At 39.1% G+C, this 25,772-nt stretch overlaps 1 protein-coding gene across 4 annotated transcripts in view; it reads right to left on the reverse strand.

The window, feature by feature from the left end:
• The window catches only part of SLC25A21 (solute carrier family 25 member 21), a 513,974-nt gene that overhangs the window by 2,873 nt on the left and 485,329 nt on the right, over positions 1 to 25,772 (reverse strand). For all 4 annotated transcript variants that reach the window (XM_036844061.1, XM_036844060.1, XM_036844059.1 and 1 more), the window contains 2 exons: positions 4,011 to 4,192; positions 3,043 to 3,095 (listed from right to left, as the gene is read on the reverse strand). In XM_036844061.1, coding sequence (XP_036699956.1) covers positions 3,043 to 3,095; positions 4,011 to 4,192 — 235 coding nt within the window. The remainder of the gene's footprint in view (positions 1 to 3,042; positions 3,096 to 4,010; positions 4,193 to 25,772) is intronic.

Below are 25,772 nucleotides of genomic sequence, written 5' to 3' on the forward strand. Positions count from 1 at the left end.
TTCTCAAGCTCCAATACACAGAAAACTGTGGAAAATTCTCCGAGCGAAATCAAGACCATCTTGAGTCTCTAAATACATTTTTTCCCCATGAGTTTCTGTAACTTTCATCATTTCTCATCAGATTCTTTTTCAGGCACTTTTAATTTTTAAAAGTAAGTAAATACAGACACATTTAGTCATGTAAGGGCATGTGGCTTTCCCGCGAACAGAAACCTTCAGATTTGTCATATGTAGGCAAAGGATTTATCTTTTTCAGTTTATTATTAGCATTGTTGTAGTTGCATTCAAGAAGGAAATCTCTAAGATGGTGCTTGATGGATGAGCCTGGTTTTCTCTTACAGCTTTCAAACTGGATTACAATGTGAAAAGTAGCTTCTGAGTCCTTTTAAAATCTGTATTTCAAAACTTAGCTAGCTTTCAACCTCTTTTTGTTGCCTCAGATTTTTGTTGCCTTCATTCCTTTCATCTGCCTCAGATATATACGGATTGCACTTGAAAATTTGGTAGTCGGGGTTGAGTGTCATAAGACCATCATTTATCTTGGAAGAGAAGAGTTATATAACTGGCTGCAAAAGGGCTTGCTATGTAATATGTCAACAGGACTATGATATGGAAAACAAGCACTGAGGCTGCTGAATACCTAGACATCGGGAGAAGCATTTGCATGTGGATGATTTTGTGTTCTGTCTGATGCAGTAAATAGCACATATCCTGTGCCCTTTAAGATATTCTCTATCCTTTCAGGTCTATGTGAACAATATTACAAAATCAAAGTGTGGACAAACAGCAGAAACTAACACAACATTGTAAAGCCCAATTTTAAAAAATGTGGACAAATATCCAGAGTACAACTTAGAGAAGACTTGGCTGCATGAACAGAAGACTGACTTCTGATGGAAAGAAACAGAACTTGATTTTGATCTTATTTTGTACACACTACCATATGCTTTTTTTTTTTTTAATCTACAGGCCGCACATGTTTGTGTAACCTTATACCAAAGATAATTATCTGCTTGTAATTTTCATTTTTAACCCCTGAAAATACTCTAATAGCCCCCTCTCAGCTGCTGTAGCCCTCTTGGCTCTGGCAAACAAAAAGGGATGCACTACAGAGGGTTGTTAATATGTATGTAATTGCTCTGTTTACTCTTATTAACTGTTCACCATATAAGACAAGAACACGCAGAATCGGGTTAGTTTGCAGCCTAGTGATATTTGGAGTCTAAACCACAGACTTCAAGATTCTCCTTTCATGGGAGGTCCGGATCATTAGCCACATAGAGCTGCTAAGGCTGTTATAAAAATAGGATGGGATGCTTCTCTAGAACAAAGGATGAAAATGCCAGGTTCACCCTTCTTTTCTTTTTTACTGTCTCTCGCTCTCCCTCTTTCTCTCTCTCGAAAAAGTCTTATCCTTAACTCAAAAGTCTTACCTTTCTCTCTACACCTTTCTTTCCTTTGAGGTTGCTAGGACCGGTATGTTTGGGATGAGAGTGGAGGCCAGGTCCTTGAATGAGATTTCCAGTTATTCACAATTTTGTTTAGCCTGGACAGTCTGTTCACAAGAACCCTTTTCATTGGATTTAACACCACAGCAACTCAGGACACCTCATGCAAAAAACACTTAAAAAGCCAACCAAACATTTGCAAGCCTCTAACAAAACTTGGGGTCAGATTATTTAAGAGTTTTGGATTAAGGTTCCAGTCAATTACCGTTTTAGCTAAACTCTCCCTGATCGCTCTCCCTTTTCAGGCCCATCCCGTCCTGAGAAAGCTGGATTAGGGCCAGTCCTATGATTTTCTCTACTACTAGGTCTGCTAGCAGGTTTTTACTGTGTGGTGAAGGAAAAACACCACATTCGTGAGGAGAGAGTGGCACAAAATCACCAATATTCTTTATCATTGGGTTCGTGTTGACACACGGGCCAATGACAAAGAGAAGGCAGGTCTGGATCTCAAATGTGAAGCAAAAATCCACGCTTAAATGCCTAGAAAGCCTGGGATAGATGGATTGGGAATTGTGGAAGTGTTTTCAAAATATACGAAAGTGTGAACTGTTCACCAGCTTCAATTTACAGACTGCTGTTCTATATCTCAGGTTGGCAGAAATGCTGGTTCACTGGGCTGAGATTTAAAGGGAAATGTGCATATGTGTGAGTGTGGCAGGGGAAGGGGACATCAGTGTTCAAAGGGAGGACTGGGAAAGGGAGAAAGGGGAGGAGTAGGGGACAGTTCCGGGGAAGATTTCCAGGATGTCTAAGAAGGTGAGTGTAGCCTGGTAAAATAATATGTGTGGTCTAGTGCATACTTCTGTACTTATTCACAAGGTTGCTTATAATCCAAGACTATTTGCCCAGGTGGTTGAGTCTGCAGCAGTTGCTTTCTTATCTATTTACACAGAGGCAGCTGACTCTCCCTGTGGGAATGGCAGCCGGCTTTTTGTGGGCTGGCATCCTGAGGTGAGGCCCCGGCTTTTTGTGGGCTGGCATCCTGAGGTGAGGCCCCGAGCCAGAAGCCTCCACCATCATGCTGAGAGGAGCTGGGAAGGTGAGCGCCAGGCTGCAGCTCCTCCATTCTTGCTCCCCAGAGGCGACTGTGAGGAGAGTTGCTCTGGCTCTTCATGGACACGAGCTGTCCTCCTTTTCTCTTTCTGAAGCGAAGTTGAGGCAGGAGCAAGAATGAACTAGAAGCACCAGGGAAAGTTTTATTGGGCTGGTCCCTCACTCCATGAAAAACCCTCCCTTTCAGCCAGAAGCGACTCAAACTCCGACTGGCTGTGCATCCTTTCCTATTGACTTAAGGTGGGCTTTGGCTTCTATCAGCCTCCAGTAAGGCCACAAATAGTACCTTATAAACAAAGGTAGGACGTTTCTAATGGACGCCTTTAGTGTCTTGAATACTCCTGGACAACTTTTTATCCTGAAGGTTTCCATGTTTCACAGTGTGACAAACTTTAGTTGTGTTACAGATAGACACAAATAAGAAAAAAGAGATACTAGAGAAAGAAGGAAGGAAGGATATAAGTAATGAAAACATTATTACCTGGTCCAAGCCTCATAATCTTGGGAAGCAGGCCTTTATACAAAGCTAAAATGCTAGAACCGGAAGGGAAAGAGCAACATTCTTATTATGAAAACAAAATGGAGTTGTCCCTCAGCTTTACTGAGATGCTGACCCAGCATTTACCCAAAAAAGTCATTTGAAAAAAATTTTCAAATCCCAAAACAGACAGTATCGGGCTAAGTATTCTCTGCAGCAAATTGGATGAGAGGAAAGAATTGATTCTTTAATACCCAGGCTATGCTGATCTGGTCCCATTGCAAATAGGACTTTCATCAGCGAGATGGTTTTTGCTATCCAGACAGGCCTTACTTTCAAGACAGCTGTGTATATGGACAAAATGACTCTTGTAATTGAGTTTAAAAGACCATAAACTCAGTCCTCACGGAAGGAAATACAATGCAGTTTAGATCAAAATAATAAAATATTACTTGCTTACTTGAGAATAAGACCTGCTGAGGAGGGATGAAGAGACAAAAATAAGACTTAAAAAAACAAAGACCAGTAGAAAAAGGCACATACTTTAAATTCTTAAAAGAGAACTAACTTCACAGAACTCTCATGTTTAATTCTCCCAGGAGAATATAATTAGGTGACATTTTGATTAGATGTATAGTCAGAAGACAATTACTCTCCTGCCCATGTGGGAACAGGGCATATTATATGCAATAGCATATTGTGCAAACTGACAAGCAAAAAGTTCACCTTGGCATTCTAGGACAAACATACAGTGTATTGAATGATCGTGGCTCATGTTTCTTGATGGCGTAAGAAGGTTTTGCCAACATCTCATGACTGTCTTATCTCACAAAGTTTCTCATCTATTCCCTAGAGCTTCTCAGACACACACCCAATTCAGGAGGGCTTAATGGCTCGCATCAAAATGGAAGTACAATATGGTTTTAGCAATGCTTTAGTCTTGCACATTTATTAAAATAAGAATGCGTTACCCTTCTTCCTGATAGACCGTGGCCATTGTTTTAAAACAGGTTCTGTACTTGATCTCTCCAGGAACTGGCTGAGGCCCTTGAATCCTACTTTTGGCAACATCAAAAGGGATGTTAATGACTGAGGCTATTGTGCCCGAGAGAAGACCAACCCCAAATTTTCTCAGAAACTCCAAGGTTGGATCCTAAAAGAAAAGAAGAATAAAATAACAGAAAGGGAAGCGGAAGCCCCTGAGTCGGTTAAACACTATAAAGCAATATGTATTTAAGCAGAGCATTGCACTCCCCGGCACCCTCCTGTTATTCCAGCGGAACACATTAGGATTTCCTAGGCTGGAACTTGTTTTCTTGACAATCCCATTGGCTATGTTTTTACACATGGTCTAAATTGCTGAAGTACACATTTCCTCACACAGGATTTATAAACACAGTTCATAAAGAAAGACTGGTATGGCATATGGGGATGATTTGTATAATTGGGCTTCACAATGTACTTAGTATTACTGTATCAAAACAGGAGAAATCCAAGCACACTATTAGCTAATTGGCCAGAATATTTTACAAATGACAGCAACTTCCACCATGAAGCCTACTAAAATGCTCATTTGTGTGTGGACCCCCAAATGTTAAATTAAATCAAGGCTACTCTCGGTCTGCTGCTATTCCCCTCCAGGTTTTTTGCATTTATTTTCACGTGTAGCTGATCCACTGTACTGAGAAGTGCTAGCTTCCTGTTATTAACAAACCAACTTGGCGAGGCTGCAAAACAGCCTGGGACATTCTGCGCATTATAAACAGTAGTAAGTCACTGGACTAATTGGCTGAAGAATTTTCAACCCATTGTTCCTGAATCTTATTCTTCCTTCAGTGGCAAAGGAATAAAAGGGGAGAGAGATTCAGAGACAGAAGAGAGACAGGGAGAGAGACACACACGCACACAGAAAGGGAGGGAGAAAAAGAGAGAAAAATACTTCTTCTTTCCATTTGAATTTGGGTCCTTCACTTTGGTCTGATTTGATTTTCCACCCCTCCCTGCTCTGCTTCTGACATCAAAGTATTTAATTAGGTCTTATGTGGAAGTCACTTTCCTTTTGCCTATTTTTGTGCCTAGTGAGCTCACATTATGCTTTGTTATAATGAATTTGCTGGAAAGTTCTCATTTTGCTGTCAGCCTCAGTTCTTGCCCTGAAGAGAGGTCATCTCACAAACCGTAAGTTGCTGACGGAGACCTCCCCCATCCTTCCCCTGCCCTCTCTTTTGGTCAATACTTCAGAAGGATCTTCACAGAGGAACAATACAGGGTAGTGCCATGATGCTATTTTTATCCAGCAGGATAAGTAAAAGGGGGAACCATTCTCTGCTTAATTAAAAAAAAATCAGGTCTGAGCATTGCATGCTTATAGCTTTGATGGAAGAAGAAAAATTCTGGAAGCTCTGAAATTTTCAACTGAACCAAGAGCCAGATACCATCACAGAAACTCCTACGTGGTTAAATATAAAAAGTGAGGGGTTCGGTAATAATTCTTGGATCTGGGCCATACAGGTGTCGGGTGGGTTTAAAGGGATTTAAAAACCAACAGGGTGTTTCAACAGGAGAAACAATGCAGTGATTGCAGTATGAGTGAGGTGTGTTTAAATAATCTCCCCTCCCCCCATTTTTTTCTCTTTTACAAGGAGAGAAAAATGCCTTTATGTTACCCTTCTCCATTCTGGCATAGAAGCAGAACTGGAGCTCGGGAGGATGGCGGATTCAGGGCCAGCTCTGGTTGTCTGACTTTGCACGAGTCACTGAATCCCATGGAGCCCAGTGTGTAGAAGGGATGTTTTTAACACCCACCTTAACTTTGTACTGCATGGTTTTTCTGAGAAATAAAAACAATAATAGTAGTAAAAGTGCTATGAATATTGTACAAGCCTGGCAGAAAATGGATAGTATTTTTTTTTTTTTTTAATTTGTGGCTCACGGGCTGTAGAGCACAGGCTCAGTAGTTGTGGCACACAGGCTTAGCTGCTCCTTGGCATGTGGGATCTTCCCAGACCAGGGCCGGAACCCATGTCCCCTGCATTGGCAGGCGGATTCCCAACCACTGCACCACCAGGGAGGTCCCTGGATAGTATTTTTATGTAACCTGTTTTCTACAGTCTCAAAACACCTGTGATGAGACCCTCTCATGGTGCTCCTGCAACACAGCCAAGGACAAGGGTGAAAGTGATGACTTGTATGCACGATGACCTTTTGGGAAGTTCAGGGGACCCTGTCAATCACACAGCTTCTCCCACCTCCTGATGTGTTTGCTGAGGATTGGAGTTGGGGAGGGAGGAGCGGCTAAGACACTCAGTGAAGGTCATTATGTTTGAGATGCTGTTGGGGACCAAATCCTAAGGTTTTCAAGCCATCATGGTGTTCACTAGCACAAGCGTACACTGAACCCGTGTTTTCTATACATTTCCCAGCTTAACAGTAAGATCCCACAGTAGTTCCCAAATCCAGTTGTGCATCAGAGTCACCTGGGAGCTTTACAACATATGGATGCCCAGCCCCACCTCAGACCCACCTTAGGTTCCCAGATCAGAATCACCTGGGAAAGTGCCTAAGAGTTGTTTTAAAATAAGCCCACGTACATATGGTCACCTTATCTTTGATAAAGGAGGCAAGAATATACAGTGGAGAAAAGACAGCCTCTTCAATAAGTGGTGCTGGGAAAACTGGACAGGTACATATAAAAGTATGAAATCAGAACACTCCCTAACACCATACACAAAAATAAACTCAAAATGGATTAAAAACCTAAATGTAAGGCCAGACACTATCAAACTCTTAGAGGAAAACATAGGCAGAACACTCTATGACATAAATCACAGCAAGATCCTTTTTGACCCAGCTCCTAGAGAAATGGAAATAAAAACAAAAATAAACAAATGGGACCTAATGAAACTTAAAAGCTTTTGCACAGCAAAGGAAACCATAAACAAGACAAAAAGACAACCCTCAGAATGAGAGAAGATATTTGCAAATGAAGCAACTGACAAAGGATTAATCTCCAAAATTTACAAGCAGCTCATGTAGCTCAATACCAGAAAAACAAACAACCCAATCCAAAAAGGGGTGGAAGACCTAAATAGACATTTCTCCAAAGAAGACGTACAGTTTGCCAACACACACATGAAAAGATGCTCAACATCACTAATCATTGGAGAAAAGCAAATCAAAACTACAATGAGGTATCACCTCACACCGGTCAGAATGGCCATCATCAAAAAATCTACAAACAGGGGCTTCCCAGGTGGCGCAGTGGTTGAGAGTCTGCCTGCCAGTGCGGGGGACATGGGTTCGAGCCCTGGTCTGGGAGGATCCCACATGCCGCGGAGCGGCTGGGCCCGTGGGTCACAACTACTGAGCCTGCGCATCTGGAGCCTGTGCTCCGCGGCCAGAGAGGCCGCGATGGTGAGAGGCCCGCGCACCGCGATGAAGAGTGGCCTCCACTTGCCGCAACTGGAGGGGGCCCTCGCGCAGCAACGAAGGCCCAACACAGCAAAAATAAATAAATAAATAAATTAATTAAAAATTAAAAAAAAAAAAATAGTGCTCCTTTAAAAAAAAAAAAATCTACAAACAATAAATGCTGGAGAGGGTGTGGAGAAAAGGGAACCCTCTTGCACTGTTGGTGGGAATGTAAATTGATACAGCCACTATGGAGAACAGTATGGAGGGTCCTTAAAAAACTAAAAATAGAACTACCATATGACCCAGCAATCCCACTACTGGGCGTATACCCTGAGAAAACCATAATTCAAAAAGAGTCATGTACCAAAATGTTCATTGCAGCTCTTTTTAAAATAGCCAGGACATGGAAGCAACCTAAGTGTCCATCAACAGATGAATGGATAAAGAAGATGTGGCACATATATACAATGGAATATTACTCAGCTATAAAAAGAAACGAAATTGAGTTTTTTGTAGTGAGGTGGATGGACCTAGAGTCTGTCATACAGAGTGAAGTAAATCAGAAAGAGAAAAACAAATACCGTATGCTAACACATATATATGGAATCTAAGAAAAAAAAAAAAGGTCATGAACAAACTCAGGGCAGGACGGGAATAAAGACATAGACCTACTAGAGAATGGACTTGAGGATATGGGGAGGGGGAAGGGTAAGCTGTGACAAAGTGAGAGAGTGGCATGAACATATATACACTACCAATTGTAAAATAGCTAGTGGGAAGCAGCCGCATAGCACAGGGAGATCAGCTCGGTGCTTTGTGACCACCTAGTGGGGTGGGATAGGGAGGGTGGGAGGGAGGGAGATGCAAGAGGGAGGAGATATGGGAACATATGTATATGTATAACTGATTCACTTTGTTATAAAGCAGAAACTAACACACCATTGTAAAGCAATTATACTCCAATAAAGATGTTAAAAAAAAAAAAAAAAAGAACTTCAGGACTTCTGACATTGCCAGGCTGAGGGCCCATGTCTGGGAATCACTGATTTTGATATTCCAGGCAGGCAAAGCAGATGGTCAATTGCTACCACTCTGGGCATTCTAGGGAGGAGAAAAGTCTTTTGGGGATGGCCAAGAGCTATCCCTCACCACCCGGCCTCTGGGCCCCTTTCCAGCCTCTTCCTCTGAGTCCATGGTCTGCTCTAGGCAGCAACCCAGACTGGGATCAGATGCGCCAAGGAGAGCCCTGCCAGCTCACCTCTGCTTTCTTTGCTGCATGTCATCAACCATCCTCGGATGAACGCAGCCCCTCAAATGCCCCTCCTCTTCGTCCCCCTCTGGCTGCTCTTTCTACTTCTCTGGCTTTAGCTCAGGTTCCCATTACTTTCACCAAGTCTTGCTTTCTTCTTGCTTCTATCATCTGTTCTTCACAGTGGCGCCAGGGATTTTTTTTTTTTTTTTTTGTAAAAACATATCTGCTTCTGGTGCCTCCCTACTCAAAGACCCTCAACCCTTTCCCACGGCACGGAGAGTAAAGCCAAAGCTCACGGAGAGTAAAGCCAAAGCTCCTCATTGGCCTTTGGTTTGTTTCCCATGATATGCTTCCAACCTACCTTTCTAGCCTCAAATTCTACACCTCTACCCCCAAGCCAAACTACACTCATGCTGGTTAAATCGTAATCATGCACATTTCTACTGAACACTTTTCTAAGTCCACGTTTTTTTTCAAACAACTCCCACAACCTAGAATGTCATTCTCCATCATATTCACAGATAGCAGCCCCACTCTTTACGGTCCAGCTTAAATCCCCCCTTGCCCAAGAGACTTCCGTGGACCCCCATCAAAATTGATTTCTCCCTCTTGGGCACTCCTGAAACACTGTCTGATCCACGATCGTTGTCCTTGCTCTGGCTCTCTTTGTGTCTGGTTTATTTTTGTGTGTATCCATCTTCCCTGCTGGAATGTGAGCTGGCACAGAACAGGAGCATGTGTTATTCCTCTTTGTGTCACCTACTACACAGTGTGCACAGTAAGTGCTAAATAAATGTCTGCGGATTAGCCTATCACTGTAGTTTATCTTTGTAGAAACAATGAGAATCAGGCTTTGACCTTAAACACTATTTCTCAAAACTCAGTATCTTCTACCCTGTAAATGAACCCCTATTAGAACTTTATGTTTCTGTCTTTCTGCCAGGAGGTGTTAACATGGGGACATGACAAGGCCTAGGACATTTGCAAAGTGGAGTATTTCCAGGCAAATGAATTGAGACTCTCAGGTCATAGAGCCAGGCCTGGGCTTGCCAGACCCCATTACTCAGGGACTCAGAAAAAAACATGATATGGCATCCTGTGACCAGATTTTAGCAAAAGAATGCAGTGGGCACAGAGTAAAGTCTTGAAATATTACTCTTCGGGCTGGCTCTTCTTTCTTACACTTCCTGATCTTTCCCCTAGTAGGGAGAGGCATCTACTTGCCTCAAGAATGAGGATTGTTGTAGCAGGACTATAAAGAGAGAGCAAAAGGTAATATTTAGTGTTTCTGGCTTTCAAATTAGGCTCTTCAGTGTATTATATCAGTTAATCTTCACAGTCTTTGAGGTAAGAACTATTATTTTTATTCCTATTTTACAAATGAGTGAACTGAAAGCTTAGGTGTAAGAAGGGAATTTTTGTTACATCCAAGTGAACCCAAGACTTTGCCTTAGGGGATAGTTTTTCTACTGATACTCCTAAGGGTTGGTGGGTGGGCTGTTGCGGGAGGTGCCTGAGAACCTCCTGAAATTATAAGCAATGGTTCTGGGTATGTGCAGATGGGCTTTTCAGGAGAAAATGTCTATAGGTTTTATCAGGCTCATAGGAGCTTCAAAACAACTTCATCAAATCATTTCCCCTACCAATAAATTTATAAAGTAAAAAAAAAGGACAGTGCAGTGTTGAAAACATTGGGGCTGAAAACAGAAAGCCCTCATTTTCATGGGCGTTATCAGGCAATTCACCTTAGTGAAAAGATTTCTGCAAATATTTCCACTCTGGGCTCAGGTTACTCATACCTCAACCATATCTATGAACTCAATGGTTCTCAAAGTGTGGTCCCTGAACCACCATCATCAGTATCATGTGAGAACTTAGTAGAAATGAAGATTGGGGTTTTACCCCAGGCCTATGGAACCCAAAACTCGGGATGGAGCACAACAATCTGTCTAAACAAGTCTTCCAAATTATCCTGATGGACGCTTGTCTGAGAACCACTGCTTAACTGAAGCTTACGGTTCATCTTTTTGGATCCTTGGACTGGATAACTGATGCTCTAAAAGGATCTGGATGTGCTGGGAAGCATTTTAAAGCCTTCTTTGGTGGAAGCAGGGCTTTGTTTTTTAAGGCTGCAGAACTGAACACAATGCTATTAACTCTGTTCACCTTTTCCTACCCCAGGTCCATCCAAAGCAAGAATGCACATCTGTGAGGTTGTTGGGTCTGAGTGAAACCTATCACATAGTTTGAATGGGTCATTCTGTACTGGCAATCAGTGAATCATTCCAGCATTTCTGTCAATAACCATAATAACAAATAACAATAAAACTAATAGTAAAAGTAAAGAGAAGTAATAAAATAATGTACATGGTATGATATTTGTCCTATTTTTCATAACTTTCATTAAGAAAATTAATGGTACTGTTAATAATACTTACTTATTGATAGACAATTTTATATGCAAAAAACATGTACAAAACCTATATATCATATAAGAACCCTATGAATTAAGTACATACAGCATTTTACAGATAAGGACATGAAACTTAAAGAGTTAAGTCACTTGATCAAGATCACACTGCTTATAGGAGGTGGAGCTTGGATTTGAACTCAAGTTCTTCAGACTTCCAACCATTGTTATATTATATCCCATTCATTATGTTATATTCCTTCTCATTCACCATTCATTTGTCGTATATTCATCCAACATACATTTATTGTATGTCTACAAATGCCTGGTCCTACACTGGGTGCTAGAATTGAGTGTGAAGGTAAATGGTCCAGAGAGGGGATGGGGTGGCTTTATAATGAAGTATCATAGTACAATGTGATGAGTACTGAAATGGGGGTGTGAACAAAGTGCAGGGGTAAACATGCAGTAAAGAGAAGGGAGTTACTTCTGGACTTTCACTATCAAAGTTCAATGAGATAGTACCTAACTTCTGCCTCTTAAAAACTTAGTCACTTGTTGGGTTTTATGAACTCAACGGAAGACATCTCATTATTACAAGTCACCATGCATTAGCTGAATGGTTAGCCTTCTGGCTTGATTATCATATTACTTGGAATGTCATTTTGCCCTTTCCATTAGTTTATTTTAAAAACTGGAAAAAGATGATGATGATAATGATAAGACGCGATGTGCTAGGCATGTGCTAAGCACTTTCTGTATATTTAAGCCTCACAACATTGCTGAGGAGATGAGGTATCGGAAGCCTACAGAAACTGTCTACCTTACAAAGGAATATAATTTTATTTATTTATTTATTTATTTATTTATTTATTTATTTATTTATTTATTTATTTATTTATTTATTTATAGTCTTATAAGTATAAAAGAGTTTTTTCGAATTTTATTTTATTATTTTATACAGCAGTTTCTTATTAGTTATCTATTTTATACATATTAGTGCATATATGTCAACCCCAATCTCTCACTTCATCCCACCACCACCACCACCCAACCCCACGCTTTCCCCCCTTGGTGTCCATACGTTTGTTCTCTACAACTGTGTCTCTATTTCTGCCTTGCAAACTGGTTCATCTGTGCCACTTTTCTAGATTCCACGCACATGTGTCAATATACGATATTTGTTGTTCTCTTTCTGACTTACTTCACTCTGTATGACAGTCTCTAGATCCATCCACGTCTCTACAAATGACCCAATTAAATTCCTTTTTATGGCTGAATAATATTCCATTGTATATATGTACCACATCTTCTTTATCCATTCGTCTGTCGATGGGCATTTAGGTTGCTTCCATGAACTGGCTATTGTAAATAGTGCTGCAATGAACATTGGGGTGCATGTGTCTTTTTGAATTATGGTTTTCTCTGGGTATAGGCCCAGTAGTGGGGTTGCTGGGTCATATGGTAGTTCTATTTTTAGTTTTTTAAGGAACCTCCATACTGTTCTCCATAGTGGCTGTATCAATTTACACTCAGAACAACACTGCAAGAGGGTTCCCTTTTCTCCACACCCTCTCCAGAATTTGTTGTTTGTAGATTTTCTGATGATGCCCATTCTAACCAGGACAAGGTAATACCTCACTGTAGTTGTGATTTGCATTTCACTAATAATTAGTGATGTTGAGCAGCTTTTCATATGCCTCTTGGCCATCTGTGTGTCTTCTTTGGAGAAATGTCTATTTAGGTCTTCTGCCCATTTTTTGATTGGGTTGTTTTCTTAATATTGAGCTGCATGAGCTGTTTGTATATTTTGGAGATTAATCCTTTGTCCATTGATTCAATTGCAAATATTTTCTCACATTCTGAGGGTTGTCTTATTGTTTTGTTTATAGTTTCCTTTGCTGTGCAAAAGTTTTTAAGTTTCATTAGGTCCCATTTGTTCATTTTTGTTTTTATTTCCATTACTCTAGGAGGTGGGTCAAAAAAGATATTGGTGTGATTTATGTGAAAGAGTGTTCTTCCTATGTTTTCCTCTAAGAGTTTTATAATGTCCGGTCTTACATTTAGGTCTTTAATCCATTTTGAGTTTATTTTTGTGTATGGTGTTAGGGAGTGTTCTGATTTCATTCTTTTACATGTAGCTGTCCAGTTTTCCCAGCACCACGTATTGAAGAGGCTGTCTTTTCTCCATTGTATATCCTTGCTTCCTTTGTCATAGATTAGTTGACTATAGGTGCGTGGGTTTATCTCTGGGCTTTCTATCCTGTTCCATTGATCTATATTTCTGTTTTTGTGCCAGTACCATATTGTCTTGATTACTGTAGCTTTGTAGTATAGTCTGAAGTCAGGGAGTCTGATTCCTCCAGCTCCATTTTTTTCCCCTCAAGATTGCTTTGGCTATTTGGGGTCTTTTGTGTCTCCCTACAAATTTTAAGATTTTTTTGTTCTAGTTCTGTAAAAAATGCCATTGGTAATTTGATAGGGGTTGCATTGAATCTGTAGATTGCTTTGGGTAGTACAGTCATTTTCACAATATTGATTCTTCCAATCCAAGAACATGGTATATCTCTCCAACTGTTTGTGTCATCTTTGATTTCTTTCGTCAGTGTCTTATAGTTTTCTGAGTACAGGTCTTTAACCTCCTTAGGTAGGTTTATTCCTAGGCATTTTATTCTTTTTGTTGCAGTGGTGAATGGGATTGTTTCCTTAATTTCTCTTTCTGATTTTTCATTGTTAGTGTATAGGAATGCAAGAGATTTCTGTGCATTAATTTTGTATCCTGCAACTTTACCAAATTCATTGATTAGTTCTAGTAGTTTTCTGGTGGCATCTTTAGGATTATTTATGTATAGTATCATGTCATCTGCAAACAGTGAGAGTTTAACTTCTTCTTTTCCAATTTGGATTCCTTTTATTTCTTTTTCTTTGATTGCAGTGGCTAGGAGTTCCAAAACTATGTTGAATAACAGTGGCAAGAGTAGACATCCTTGTCTTGTTCCTGATCTTAGAGGAAATGCTTTGATTTTCACCACTGAGAATGATGTTTGCTGTGGTTTTGTTGTACATGGCCTTTATTGTGTTGAGGTAAATTCCCTCTATGCCCACTTTCTGGAGAGTTATATTATCATAAATTGGTATTGAATTTTGCCAAAAGCTTTTTCTGCATCTATTGAGATGATCATATGGTTTTTGTTCTTCAATTTGTTAATATGGTGTATCACATTGATTGATTTGTGTGCACTGAAGAATCCTGGCATCCCTGGGATAACTCCCACTTGATCATGGTGTATGATCCTTTTAATGTGCTGTTGGATTCTGTTTGCTAGTATTTTGTTGAGGATTTTTGCATCTATATTCATCAGTGATATTGGTCTGTAATTTTCTTTTTTTGTAGTATCTTTGTCTGGTTTTGGTATCAGGGTGATGGTGGCCTCATAGAATGAGTTTGGGAGTGTTCCTTCCTCTGCAATTTTTTGGAAGAGTTTGCGAGGATGGATGTTATTTCTTCTCTAAATGTTTCATAGAATTCACCTGTGAAGCCATGTGGTCCTGGACTTTTGTTTGTTGGAAGATTTTTTAATCACAATTTCAATTTCATTACTTGTGATTGGTCTGTTCATATTTTTTCATGGTTCAGTCTTGGAAGGTTATACCTTTCTAAGAATTTGTCCAGTTCTTCCAGGTTGTCCATTTTGTTGGCATAGTGCTGCTTGTAGTAGTCTCTTATGATGCTTTGTATTTTTGTGGTGTCTGTTGTAGCTTCTCCTTTTTCATTTCTAATTTTGTTGATTTGAGTCCTCTTCCTCTTTTTCTTAATGAGTCTGGCTAAAGGTTTATCAATTTTGTTTATCCTCTCAAAGAACCAGCTTTTAGTTTTTTTGATCTTTGCTATTGTTTTCTTTGTTTCTATTTCATTTATTTCTGCTCCGATCTTTATGATTTCTTTCCTTCTACTAACTTTGGGTTTTGTTTGTTCTTCCTTCTCTAGTTCTTTTACGTGTAAGGTTAGATTGTTCATTTGAGATTTTTCTTGTTTCTTGAGGTAGGCTTGTATAGCTATAAACTTCCCTCTTAGAACTGCTTTTGCTTCATCCCATAGGTTTTGGATCATCGTGTTTTCATTGTCACTTGTTCCCTAGGTATTTTTTGATTTCCTCTTTGATTTCTTCAGTGATCTTTTGGTTATTTAGTAACGTATTGTTTAGCCTCCATGTGTTGCTGTTTTTTATGTTTTTTTCCCTGTAATGGATTTCTAATCTCATAGCATTGTGGTCGGAAAAGATGACTGATGTGATTTCAATTTTCTTAAATTTACTGAAGCTTGATTTGTGACCCAAGATATGATCTATCCTGGAGAATGTTCCATGTGCACTTGAGAAGAAAGTGTAATCTGCTGTTTTTGGATGGAATGTCCTATATATATCAATGAAATCTATCTGGTCTATTGTGTTATTTAAAGCTTGTGTTTCCTTATTAATTTTCTGTCTGGATGATCTGTCCACTGGTGTAAGTGAGGTGTTAAACTCCCCCACTATTATTGTGTTACTGTCAATTTCCTCTTTTATAGCTGTTAGCAGTTGCCTTATGTATTGCTCCTGTGTTGGGTGCATATATATTTATAATGTTAAATCTTCTTCTTGGATTGATCTCTTGATCATTATGTAGTGTCCTTCATTGTCTCTTGTAATATTCTTTATTTTAAAGTCCATTTTATCTGTTATGAATATTGCTACTCCAGCTTTCTTTTGATTTCCATTAGCATGGAATTTCTTTTTCCATCCTCTCACTGTCAGTCTGTTTGTGTCCCTAGGTCTGAAGTGGGTCTCTTGTAGACAGCATATGTATGGGTCTTGTTTTTGTATCCATTCAGCGAACCTGTGTCTTTTGGTTGGAGCATTTAATTCATTCACTTTTAAGGTAATTATTGGTATGTATGTTCCTATTACAATTTTCTTAATTGTTTTGGGTTTGTTTTTGTAGGTCCTTTTCTCTTCTTGTTTCCCACTTAGAGGAGTTTCTTTAGCATTTGTTGTAGAGCTGGTTTGGTGGTGCTGAATTCCCTTAGCTTTTACTTGTCTGTAAAGCTTTTGATTTCTCCATAGAATCTGAATGAGATCCTTGCTGGGTAGAGTAATCTTGGTTGTAGGTTCTTCCCTTTCATCACTTTAAATATATTGTGCTACTCCCTCCTGGCTTGTACAGTTTCTGCTGAGAAATCAGCTGTTAACCTTATGGGAGTTCCCTTGTATGTTATTTGTCATTTTTCCCTTGTTTGTTTTAATAATTTTTCTTTGTCTTTAATTTTTGTCAATTTGATTACTATGTGTCTTGGTGTGTTTCTCTTGGGTTTATCCTGCCTGGGACTCTCTGCACTTCCTGGACTTGGGTGGCTATTTCCTTTCCCATGTTAGGGAAGTTTTCGACTATAATCTCTTCAAATATTTTCTTGGGTCTTCTCTCTCTCCTCTCCTTCTGGGACCTCTATAATGCAAATGTTCGTGTGTTTAATGTTGTCCCAGAGGTCTCTTAGGCTGTCTTCGTTTCTTTTCATTCTTTTTTCTTTATTCTGTTCTGCAGCAGTGAATTCCACCATTCTGTCTTCCAGGTCACTTATCCGTTCTCCTGCTTCAGTTATTCTGCTATTGATTCCTTCTAGTGTATTTTTCATTTCAGTTATTGTATTGTTCATCTCTGTTTGTTTGTTCTTTAATTCTTCTAGGTCTTTGTTAAACATTTCTTGCATCTTCTCGATCTTTGCCTCCATTCTTTTCCCGAGGTCCTGGCTCATCTTCACTATCATTATTCTGAATTCTTTTTCTGGAAGGTTGCCTATCTCCATTTCATTTAATTGTTTATCTGGGGTTTTATCTTGTTCCTTCGTCTGGTATATAGCCCTCTGCCTTTTCATCTTGTCTATCTTTCTGTGAATGTGGTTTTCGTTCCACAAGCTGCAGGACTGTAGTTCTTCTTGCTTCTGCTGTCTGCCCTCTGATGGATGAAGCTATCTAAGAGGCTTATGCAAGCTTCCTGATGGGAGACACTGGTGGTGGGTAGAGCTGGGTGTTGCTCTGGTGGGCAGAGCTCAGTAAAACTTTAATCCGCTTGTCTGCTGATGGGTGGGGCTGAGTTCCCTCCCTGTTGGTTGATTGGCCTGAGGCGACCCAGCACTGGAGGCTACAGGCTCTTTGGTGGGGCTAATGGCGGACTCCAGGAGAACTCATGCCAAGGAATACTACCCAGAACTTCTGCTGCCAGTGTCCTTGTCCCCATGGTGAGCCACAGCCACTCCCTACCTCTGCAGGAGACCCTCCAACACTAGCAGGTAGGTCTGGTTCAGTCTCCTGTGGGGTCACTGCTCCTTCCCCCAGGTCCTGATGTGCACACTACTTTGTGTGTGCCCTTTACGTGTGGAGTCTCTGTTTCCCCCAGTCCTGTTGAAGTCCTACAATCAAATCCTGCTTGGCTTCAAAGTCTGATTCTCTGGGAATCCCTCCTCCCATTGCTGGACCCCCAGGTTGGGAAGCCTGACATGGGGCTCAGAACCTTCACTCCAGTGGGTGGACTTCTGTGGTATAATTGTTCTCCAGTTTGTGAGTCACCCACCCAGTGGTTACAGGATTTGATTTTATGTGATTGCGCCCCTCCTACCGTCTTATCGCGGCTTCTCGTTTGTCTTTGGATGTGGAGTATCTTTTTTGTTGTGTTCCAGTGTCTCCCTGTCGATGACTGTTCAGCAGTTAGTTGTGATTCTGGTGCTCTCGCAAGAGGGAGTGAGCACACGACCTTCTACTCTGCCATCTTCAACCAATCTCCCCATCTTGAATCAATCTCCTATAATTTTAAATTAGCCAAAAGAGAGCCAAGATTCTATTATTTGGAAGTGAAGACACCAAAATACTGAGAAGCTCTGAGACTGTCAGATGTCACCCAGCAGAATTAGAGATATACACTTGCCTCTCAGGACTGTACTCCAATTCAACATTCAAGGAGATCACCTCTCAGTCCAAGGAAAGACTTAAATGGTAGAGAATAAAATCTTAGAATCACAAGACTGGAAGTGAGCTCAGAATGTCCCCTAACCTAAAGAGTGACATCAGCAAGGTGGCAGAGTAGGAAGCCTTGGATCCTCCTTTCTCCCACAAATACAACAATTCATGGACAAATTCTCTGCATGAGAAATCTAGAAATTGGTTGAAAGTCTTCTGCACCCTGGGTAAACATTAACAGACTTACAGAATTCAGTAGGGAGATTCAGCACAACCTCCCACCAGAGTCCCTGCCCCGAGTGTTTCACCATATAATCAGGAAGACTCCCTAGCTTCCAGCTTCTCCCAGGGTTGGGTGGGGGGAAGGAATTGGTTTGCATGTCCAACTTCTCTGGGGCTGCCCAAGGAACTGGTATCTTACTTGCCAGTCTTGGAGTTCTGATGGGTCCTGCAGAGTCTAGCCACCTGGGGGAGAACTGAGATGGAGGTATGGACTGGTAGAAGCCATATCTCTCCTCTTGCTCGGTATAGAGTGAGCAGAAAAAAATGACAGCTGCCTACTTTTCCCTGAGGAGGGAAAGAGTTGGTACAGGTCCCCAGAATCTGTAGTCAGACTGAATCATGGGTGTCTTCTCCTGCATAAGGCCAGTCCATGAAGAGTGCCTTGTCTAATGTACAGACACCAACACAGAGAGTCAAGGAAAATGAAGAATCAGGCAAAGATGTTCCAAACAAAGGAACAAGATGCAGCTCCAGAAACTGACTATAATGAAAGAGAATTACATGATTTACCTGATACAGAATTCAAAATAACTCTCGTAAAGATGCTCACTGAGGTCAAGGGAACAATGCATGAACAAAGTGAGAATTTCAATGAAGAGAATTTTAATGAAGAGATAGAAAATGTAAAAAATTACCAGACATAAATCATGGAGCTGAAGAAATAATTGAACCAAAAAATTCACTAGAGGAATTAAGCAGCAGATTAGATCAAACAGAAGAAGGGGTCAGCATACCAAAAGACAGATCACTGGAAATAATTCAGTCAGAGGAGCAAAAAGAAAAAGGAAGGAAAAAGAGTGAAGCTAGCCTAAGAGATTATTGGATACTACAAAGCTCCAAATAAGCATTATGGGAGTCCCATAAGGAGAAGAGAGAGAGAAATGACCAGAAAGCTTATTCAAAGAAATAATGGCTAATAACTTCCTAGATCTCGGGAAGAAAATGGACATCCAGATCCAAGAAGCCCAAGAGAAACCATGTAAGATGAACTCAAAGAAATCCACACTGAGACACATTACAATCAAATTGCCTAAAGTTAAAGAGAGGATTTTGAAAGCATCAAGAGAAAACTGACTTGTCATACACATGGGAAACCCCAAAAATTATCAGCAAATTTTTCAGCAGAAACTTTGCAGGTTGGAAGTAAATGGGATAATATATTTAAAGTGCTGAAAGAAAAAAAAAAGCTAACCAATAATACTATCCCCAGCAAAATGTTCCTTCAAAAATGAAGGTGAGATAAAGCCTTCCGAGATAAACAAAAGCTGAGGGAGTTCATTACCACTGGACCTGTGTTACAAGAAATGCTGAAAGGAGTTCTTCAACTTAAAAGGATGTTTGTTGACAGCAACATGATAGCATAAGAAAGTATGAAATTTACTGGTAAAGATAAACATATAGACAAATCAGAATACTGTATTACTGCAATGTGGTGGGTAAATCACTTTTAAATCTAGGATAAAAGTTAAAAAACAAAAATATTAAAACTATAACTAAAAAAGAGGTTAAAAGAGATACAATATGAATATATGTAAACTGTAACAACAATAACATAAAGTATGGGGGGAGAGAAGTTAATGTGTATACTTTTTGTATGCAATTAAACTTAAGTTTTTATCAGCTTAAGATAGACTGTTATAATTATAAGATATTTTATGTAAGCCCCCCTCCAACAAAAATACCTATAGAAGTTATACAAAAGAAAAAAATACAGGAATCAAAGTATATCAGTACAAAAAAAAAATCAACAAAATACAAAGGAAGACAGCAAGAGAGAAAAAAACAGAAAAAAAGATCTTCAAGCCTAACAGAACAATTAACAAAATGGCAATAGTAAATTCTACCCTAATTACTTTAAGTATAAACTGACTCAATTTGCCAATCAAAAGACATACAGTGGCTGAACGAAAAAAAAAAAAAGAAAGACCCAACTATACATTGTCTACAAGAAACTCACTTTAGATTTAAGGACATACATAGGTTGAAAGTGAAGGGATGGAAAAAGATATTCCATGCAAGTGGTAACTAAAAGAGAGCAGAGGCAGCTATACCTATTTCAGACAAAACAGACTTTAAGTCAAAAACTGTCACAAGGGACAAAGAAGGACATTATATAATGATAAAAGGGTCAATCAACCAAGGTAACAATTATATACGCTTTCAACATCAGAGCACCTAAATATACAATGCAAAGATTGACAGAACTAAAGGGAGCAATACAATCATAGGAGAATTTAATACCGTACTTTCATTAATGAATAGAACAGCCAGACAGAACCAACAGGGATAGAGAGGACCTGAACAACACTATAGACCAAATGAACCTAAAAGATATATACAGAACAGTCCACCCCAAAGCATCAGATTACATATTCTTCTCAAGCATACATTGATTTTTCTCTGGGATAGATCACATGTTAGGTCACAAAACAAGTCTTAAGTTTAAGATGACTGAAATCATTCCAAGTATCTTTCTAAACCACAATCGAATTAAACTAGAAATTAACAGCAGAAGGAAAATGGAAAAATTCACAAATATGTGGAAATTAAACAACACACTCTTGAATTACCATTGAGTCAACGAAGAAATAAAAAAGGAAATTAGAAAATACCTCAACATATATACACTAATATGTATAAAATGGATAACTAATAAGGACCTGCTGTATAAAAAATAAGTAAATAAAAAGTAAAAAAAAAAGAAAATACCTCAAGTGAAAGGAAAAGAAAACACAACATACCCAAACTTATGGGATGCAGCACAAGGAGTACTAAGAGGGAGGTTCATAGTGATAAACACCTATACTAAAAAAGAAGAAAGATCTCAAATAAACAATTTAACTTTACAGCTCAAGGAGCTAGAAAAAGGAGAGCAAACTAAGCCCAAAGTTAGCAGGAGGAAGGAAATACTAAGATTAGAGCAGAAATAAATAAAATAGAGATGAGAAAAACAATGGAAAAAAAATGAAACTGAGTTGGGTTTTTAAAAAGATAAAACTGACAAACCCTTAGCAAGACTAATTAAGAAAAAAAAGAGAGAAGACTCAAATAAAATCAGAAATGAAAGAAGAGACATTATAACTGACATTATAACTGATGCCATAAAACTAAAAAGGATCATAAGGGGCTATTATGAACAATTATGTACAAACACACTGGATAATCTAGAAGAAATGGATAAATTCCTAGAAATAAACAACCTACCAAGACTAAATCACAAAGAAATAGAAAGTCTCAACAGACCTACAACTAGTATGGAGATTAAATCAACAATCAAAAACCTCCCAACAAAGGAAAGCCCAGGACCAGATAGTTTCACTGGTGAATTCTACCAAACATTTAAAGAAGAATTAACACCAATGCTTCTTAAATTCTTACAAAAAATTGAAGAGGAGAGAACACATCCAACTCGTTTTATGAGGCCAGCATTACCTTGATACCAAAGCCTGACAAAGACACCACAAGAAAAGAAAACTACAGGAAAAGATCCCTGATGAATATGGATGTAAAATTTCTCAAAAAACACTAGCAAATCAAATCCAACAGCACATTAAAAGGATCATACATTATGACGAAGTGGGATTTATCCCTGGGATAAAAGGATGGTTCGACATATGACAATCAATTAATATGTTAGAGCACATTAAGAGAATGAAGGATAAAAAGAAAAATCACATGATTATCTCAATATTTGTAGAAAATGCATTTGACAAAATTCAACATGTTTTCATGATAAACACTCAGAAAGAAAGTACCTCAACATAATAAAGTCCATATAAGAAAAGCCCACAGCTAACATCATACTCACTGGTGAAAAACTGAAAGCTTTTTCTCGAAGATCTAACTAACAAGTAACAAATAACTTGTCAAAGATGCCTACTCTCACCATAGTAACATAGTAACAGGAGTCCTAGTCAGAGCAATTATGCAAGAAAAAAAAAAAGGCAACAAAGTCAGAAGAAATAGCACCTCAATACATAAGGCAAATGCTAACAGCCATAAAAGGGGAAAGCGACAGTAACACAATCATACTAGGGGACTTTAACACCCCACTTTCACCAAAGGAAAGATCATCCAAAATGAAAATAAATAAAGAAACACAAGCTTTAAATGACACATTAAACAAGATGGACTTAATTGATATTTATAGGACATTCCATCCAAAAACAACAGAATACACTTTCTTCTGAAGTGCTCATGGAACATTCCCCAGGATAGATCATATCTTGGGTCACAAATCAAGCCTTGGTAAATTTAAGAAAATTGAAATCATATCAAGTGTCTTTTCCAACCACAACGCTATGAGAGTAGATGTCAATTACAGGAAAAAATCTGTAAAACATGCTAACACATGGAGGCTAAACAATACATTACTTAATAACCAAGAGATCACTGAAGAAATCAAAGAAATAAAAAAATAACTAGAAACAAATGACAATGAAAACATGATGACCCAAAACCTATGGGATGCAGCAAAGGCATTTCTAAGAGGGAAGTTTATAACAATACGATGCTACCTCACAAAACAAGAAACATCTCAAATAAACAACCTAACCTTACACCTAAAGCAATTAGAGAAAGAAGAACAAAAAAAACCCCGAAGTTAGCAGAAGGAAAGAAATCAAAAAGATCAGATCGGAAATAAATGAAAAAGAAATGAAGGAAACAATAGCAAAGATGAATAAAACTAAAAGCTGGTTCTTTGAGAAGATAAACAAAATTGATAAACCATTAGCCAGACTCATCAAGAAAAAAACGGAGAAGACTCAAATCAATAGAATTAGAAATGAAAAATGAGAAGTAACAACTGACACTGCAGAAATACAAAGGATCATGAGAGATTACTACAAGCAACTATATGCCAATAAAATGGACAACCTGGAAGAAATGGACAAATTCTCAGAAAAGAACAACCTTCCGATACTGAAGAAGGAAGAAATAGAAAATATAAACAGACCAATCACAAGCACTGAAATTGAAACTGTGATTTAAAAATCTTCCAACAAACAAAAGCCCAGGACCAGATGGATTCACAGGAGAATTCTATCAAATATTTACAGAAGAGCTAACACCTATCCTTCTCAAACTCTTCCAAAACATAGCAGAGGGAGGAACACTTCCTCATTCTACAAGGCCATCATCACTCTGATAGCAAAACCAGACAAAGATGTCACAAAAAAAGAAAACTACAGGCCAATATCACTGATGAACATAGATGTGAGAATCCTCAACAAAATACTAGCAAACAGAATCCAGCAGCACATTAAAAGGATCATACACCATGATCAAGTGGGGTTTATCCCAGGAATGCAAGGATTCTTCAATATACACAAATCAATCAATGTGATAAACCATATTAACAGATTGAAGGAGAAAAACCATATGATCATCTCAATAGATGCAGAGAAAGCTTTTGACAAAATTCAGCACCCATTTATGATAAAAACCCTTCATAAAGTAGGCATAGAGGGAACTTACCTCAACATAATAAAGGCCATATATGACAAACCCACAGCCAACATCATTCTCAATGGTGAAAAAATGCAACCATTTCCACTAAGATCAGGAACAAGACAAGGTTGTCCACTCTCACCACTATTATTCAACGTAGTATTGGAAGTTTTAGCCACAGCAATCAGAGAAGAAAAAGAAATAAAAGGAATCCAAATCAGAAAAGAAGATGTAAAGGTGTCACTGTTTGCAGATGACATGATACTATACATAGAGAATCCTAAAGATGCTACCAGAAAACTACTAGAGCTAGTCAATGAATTTGGTAAAGTAGCAGGATACAAAATTAATGCACAGAGATCTCTTGCATTCCTATACACTAATGATGAAAAATCTGAAAGAGAAATTAAGGAAACACACCCATTTACCACTGCAACAAAAAGAATAAAATACCTAGGAATAAACCTACCTAAGGAGACAAAACACCTGTATGCAGAAAACTGTAAGACACTGATGAAAGAAATTAAAGATGATACAAACAGATGGAGAGATATAGCATGTTCTTGGATTGGAAGAATCAACATTGTGAAAATGACTATACTACCCAAAGCAAGTTACAGATTCAATGCAATGCCTATCAAACTACCAATGGCATTTTTCACAGAACTAGAACAAAAAAATTCACAATTTGTATAGAAACACAAAAGACCCCAAATAGCCAAAGCAATCTTAAGAAAGAAAGACAGAGCTGGAGGAATCAGGCTCCTGGACTTCAGACTATACTACAAAGCTACAGTAATCATGACAGTATGGTAGTGGTACAAAAACAGAAATATAGATCAATGGAACAGGATAGAAAGCCCAGAGATAAACCCACGCTCATATGGTCACCTTATTTTTGATACAGGAGGCAAGAATATACAATGGAGAAAAGACAGTCTCTTCAATAAGTGGTGCTGGGAAAACTGGACAGCTACATGTAAAAGAATGAAATTAGAACACTCCCTAACACCATACAAAAAAATAAACTCAAAATGGATTAAAGACCTAAATGTAAGGCTAGACACTATAAAACTCTTAGAGGAAAACAAGGCAGAACTCTCTATGACATAAATCACAGCAAGATCCTTTTTGACCCACCTCCTAGAGAAATGGAAATAAAAGCCAAAATAAACAAATGGGACCTAATGAAACTTAAAAGCTTTTGCACAGCAAAGGAAACCATAAACAAGATGAAAAGACAACCCTCAGAATGGGAGAAGATATTTGCAAATGAAGCAACTGACAAAGGATTAATCTCCAAAATATACAAGCAGCTCATGCAGCTCAGTATCAAAAAAACAAACCACCCAATCCAAAAATGGGCAGAAGACCTAAATACACATTTCTCCAAAGAAGATATACAGATTGCCAACAAACACATGAAAGGATGCTCAACATCACTAATCATTAGAGAAATACAAATCAAAACTACAATGAGGTATCACCTCACACCAGTCAGAATGGCCATCATCAAAAAATCTACAAACAGTAAATGCTGGGGAGGGTGTGGAGAAAAGGGAACCCCCTTGCACTGTTGGTGGGAATGTAAATTGATACAGCCACTATGAAGAACAGTATGGAAGTTCCTTAAAAAACTAAAAATAGAACTATCATACGACCCAGCAATCCCACTACTGGGCATATACCCTGAGAAAAGCATAATTCAAAAAGAGTCATGCGGGCTTCCCTGGTGGCGCAGTGGTTGGGAGTCTGCCTGCCAATGCAGGGGACACGGGTTCGGGCCCTGGTCTGGGGGGATCCCGCATGCCGCGGAGCAACTGGGCCCGTGAGCCACAGTTACTGAGCCTGCGTGTCTTGGAGCCTGTGCTCTGCAACAAGAGAGGCTGCGATGATGAGAGGCCCGCGCACCGCGATGAAGAGTGGCCTCCACTTGCCA

Source organism: Balaenoptera musculus, chromosome 2, assembly GCF_009873245.2.
Source record: "Balaenoptera musculus isolate JJ_BM4_2016_0621 chromosome 2, mBalMus1.pri.v3, whole genome shotgun sequence".
In the NCBI taxonomy this organism is placed as follows: domain Eukaryota; kingdom Metazoa; phylum Chordata; class Mammalia; order Artiodactyla; family Balaenopteridae; genus Balaenoptera; species Balaenoptera musculus.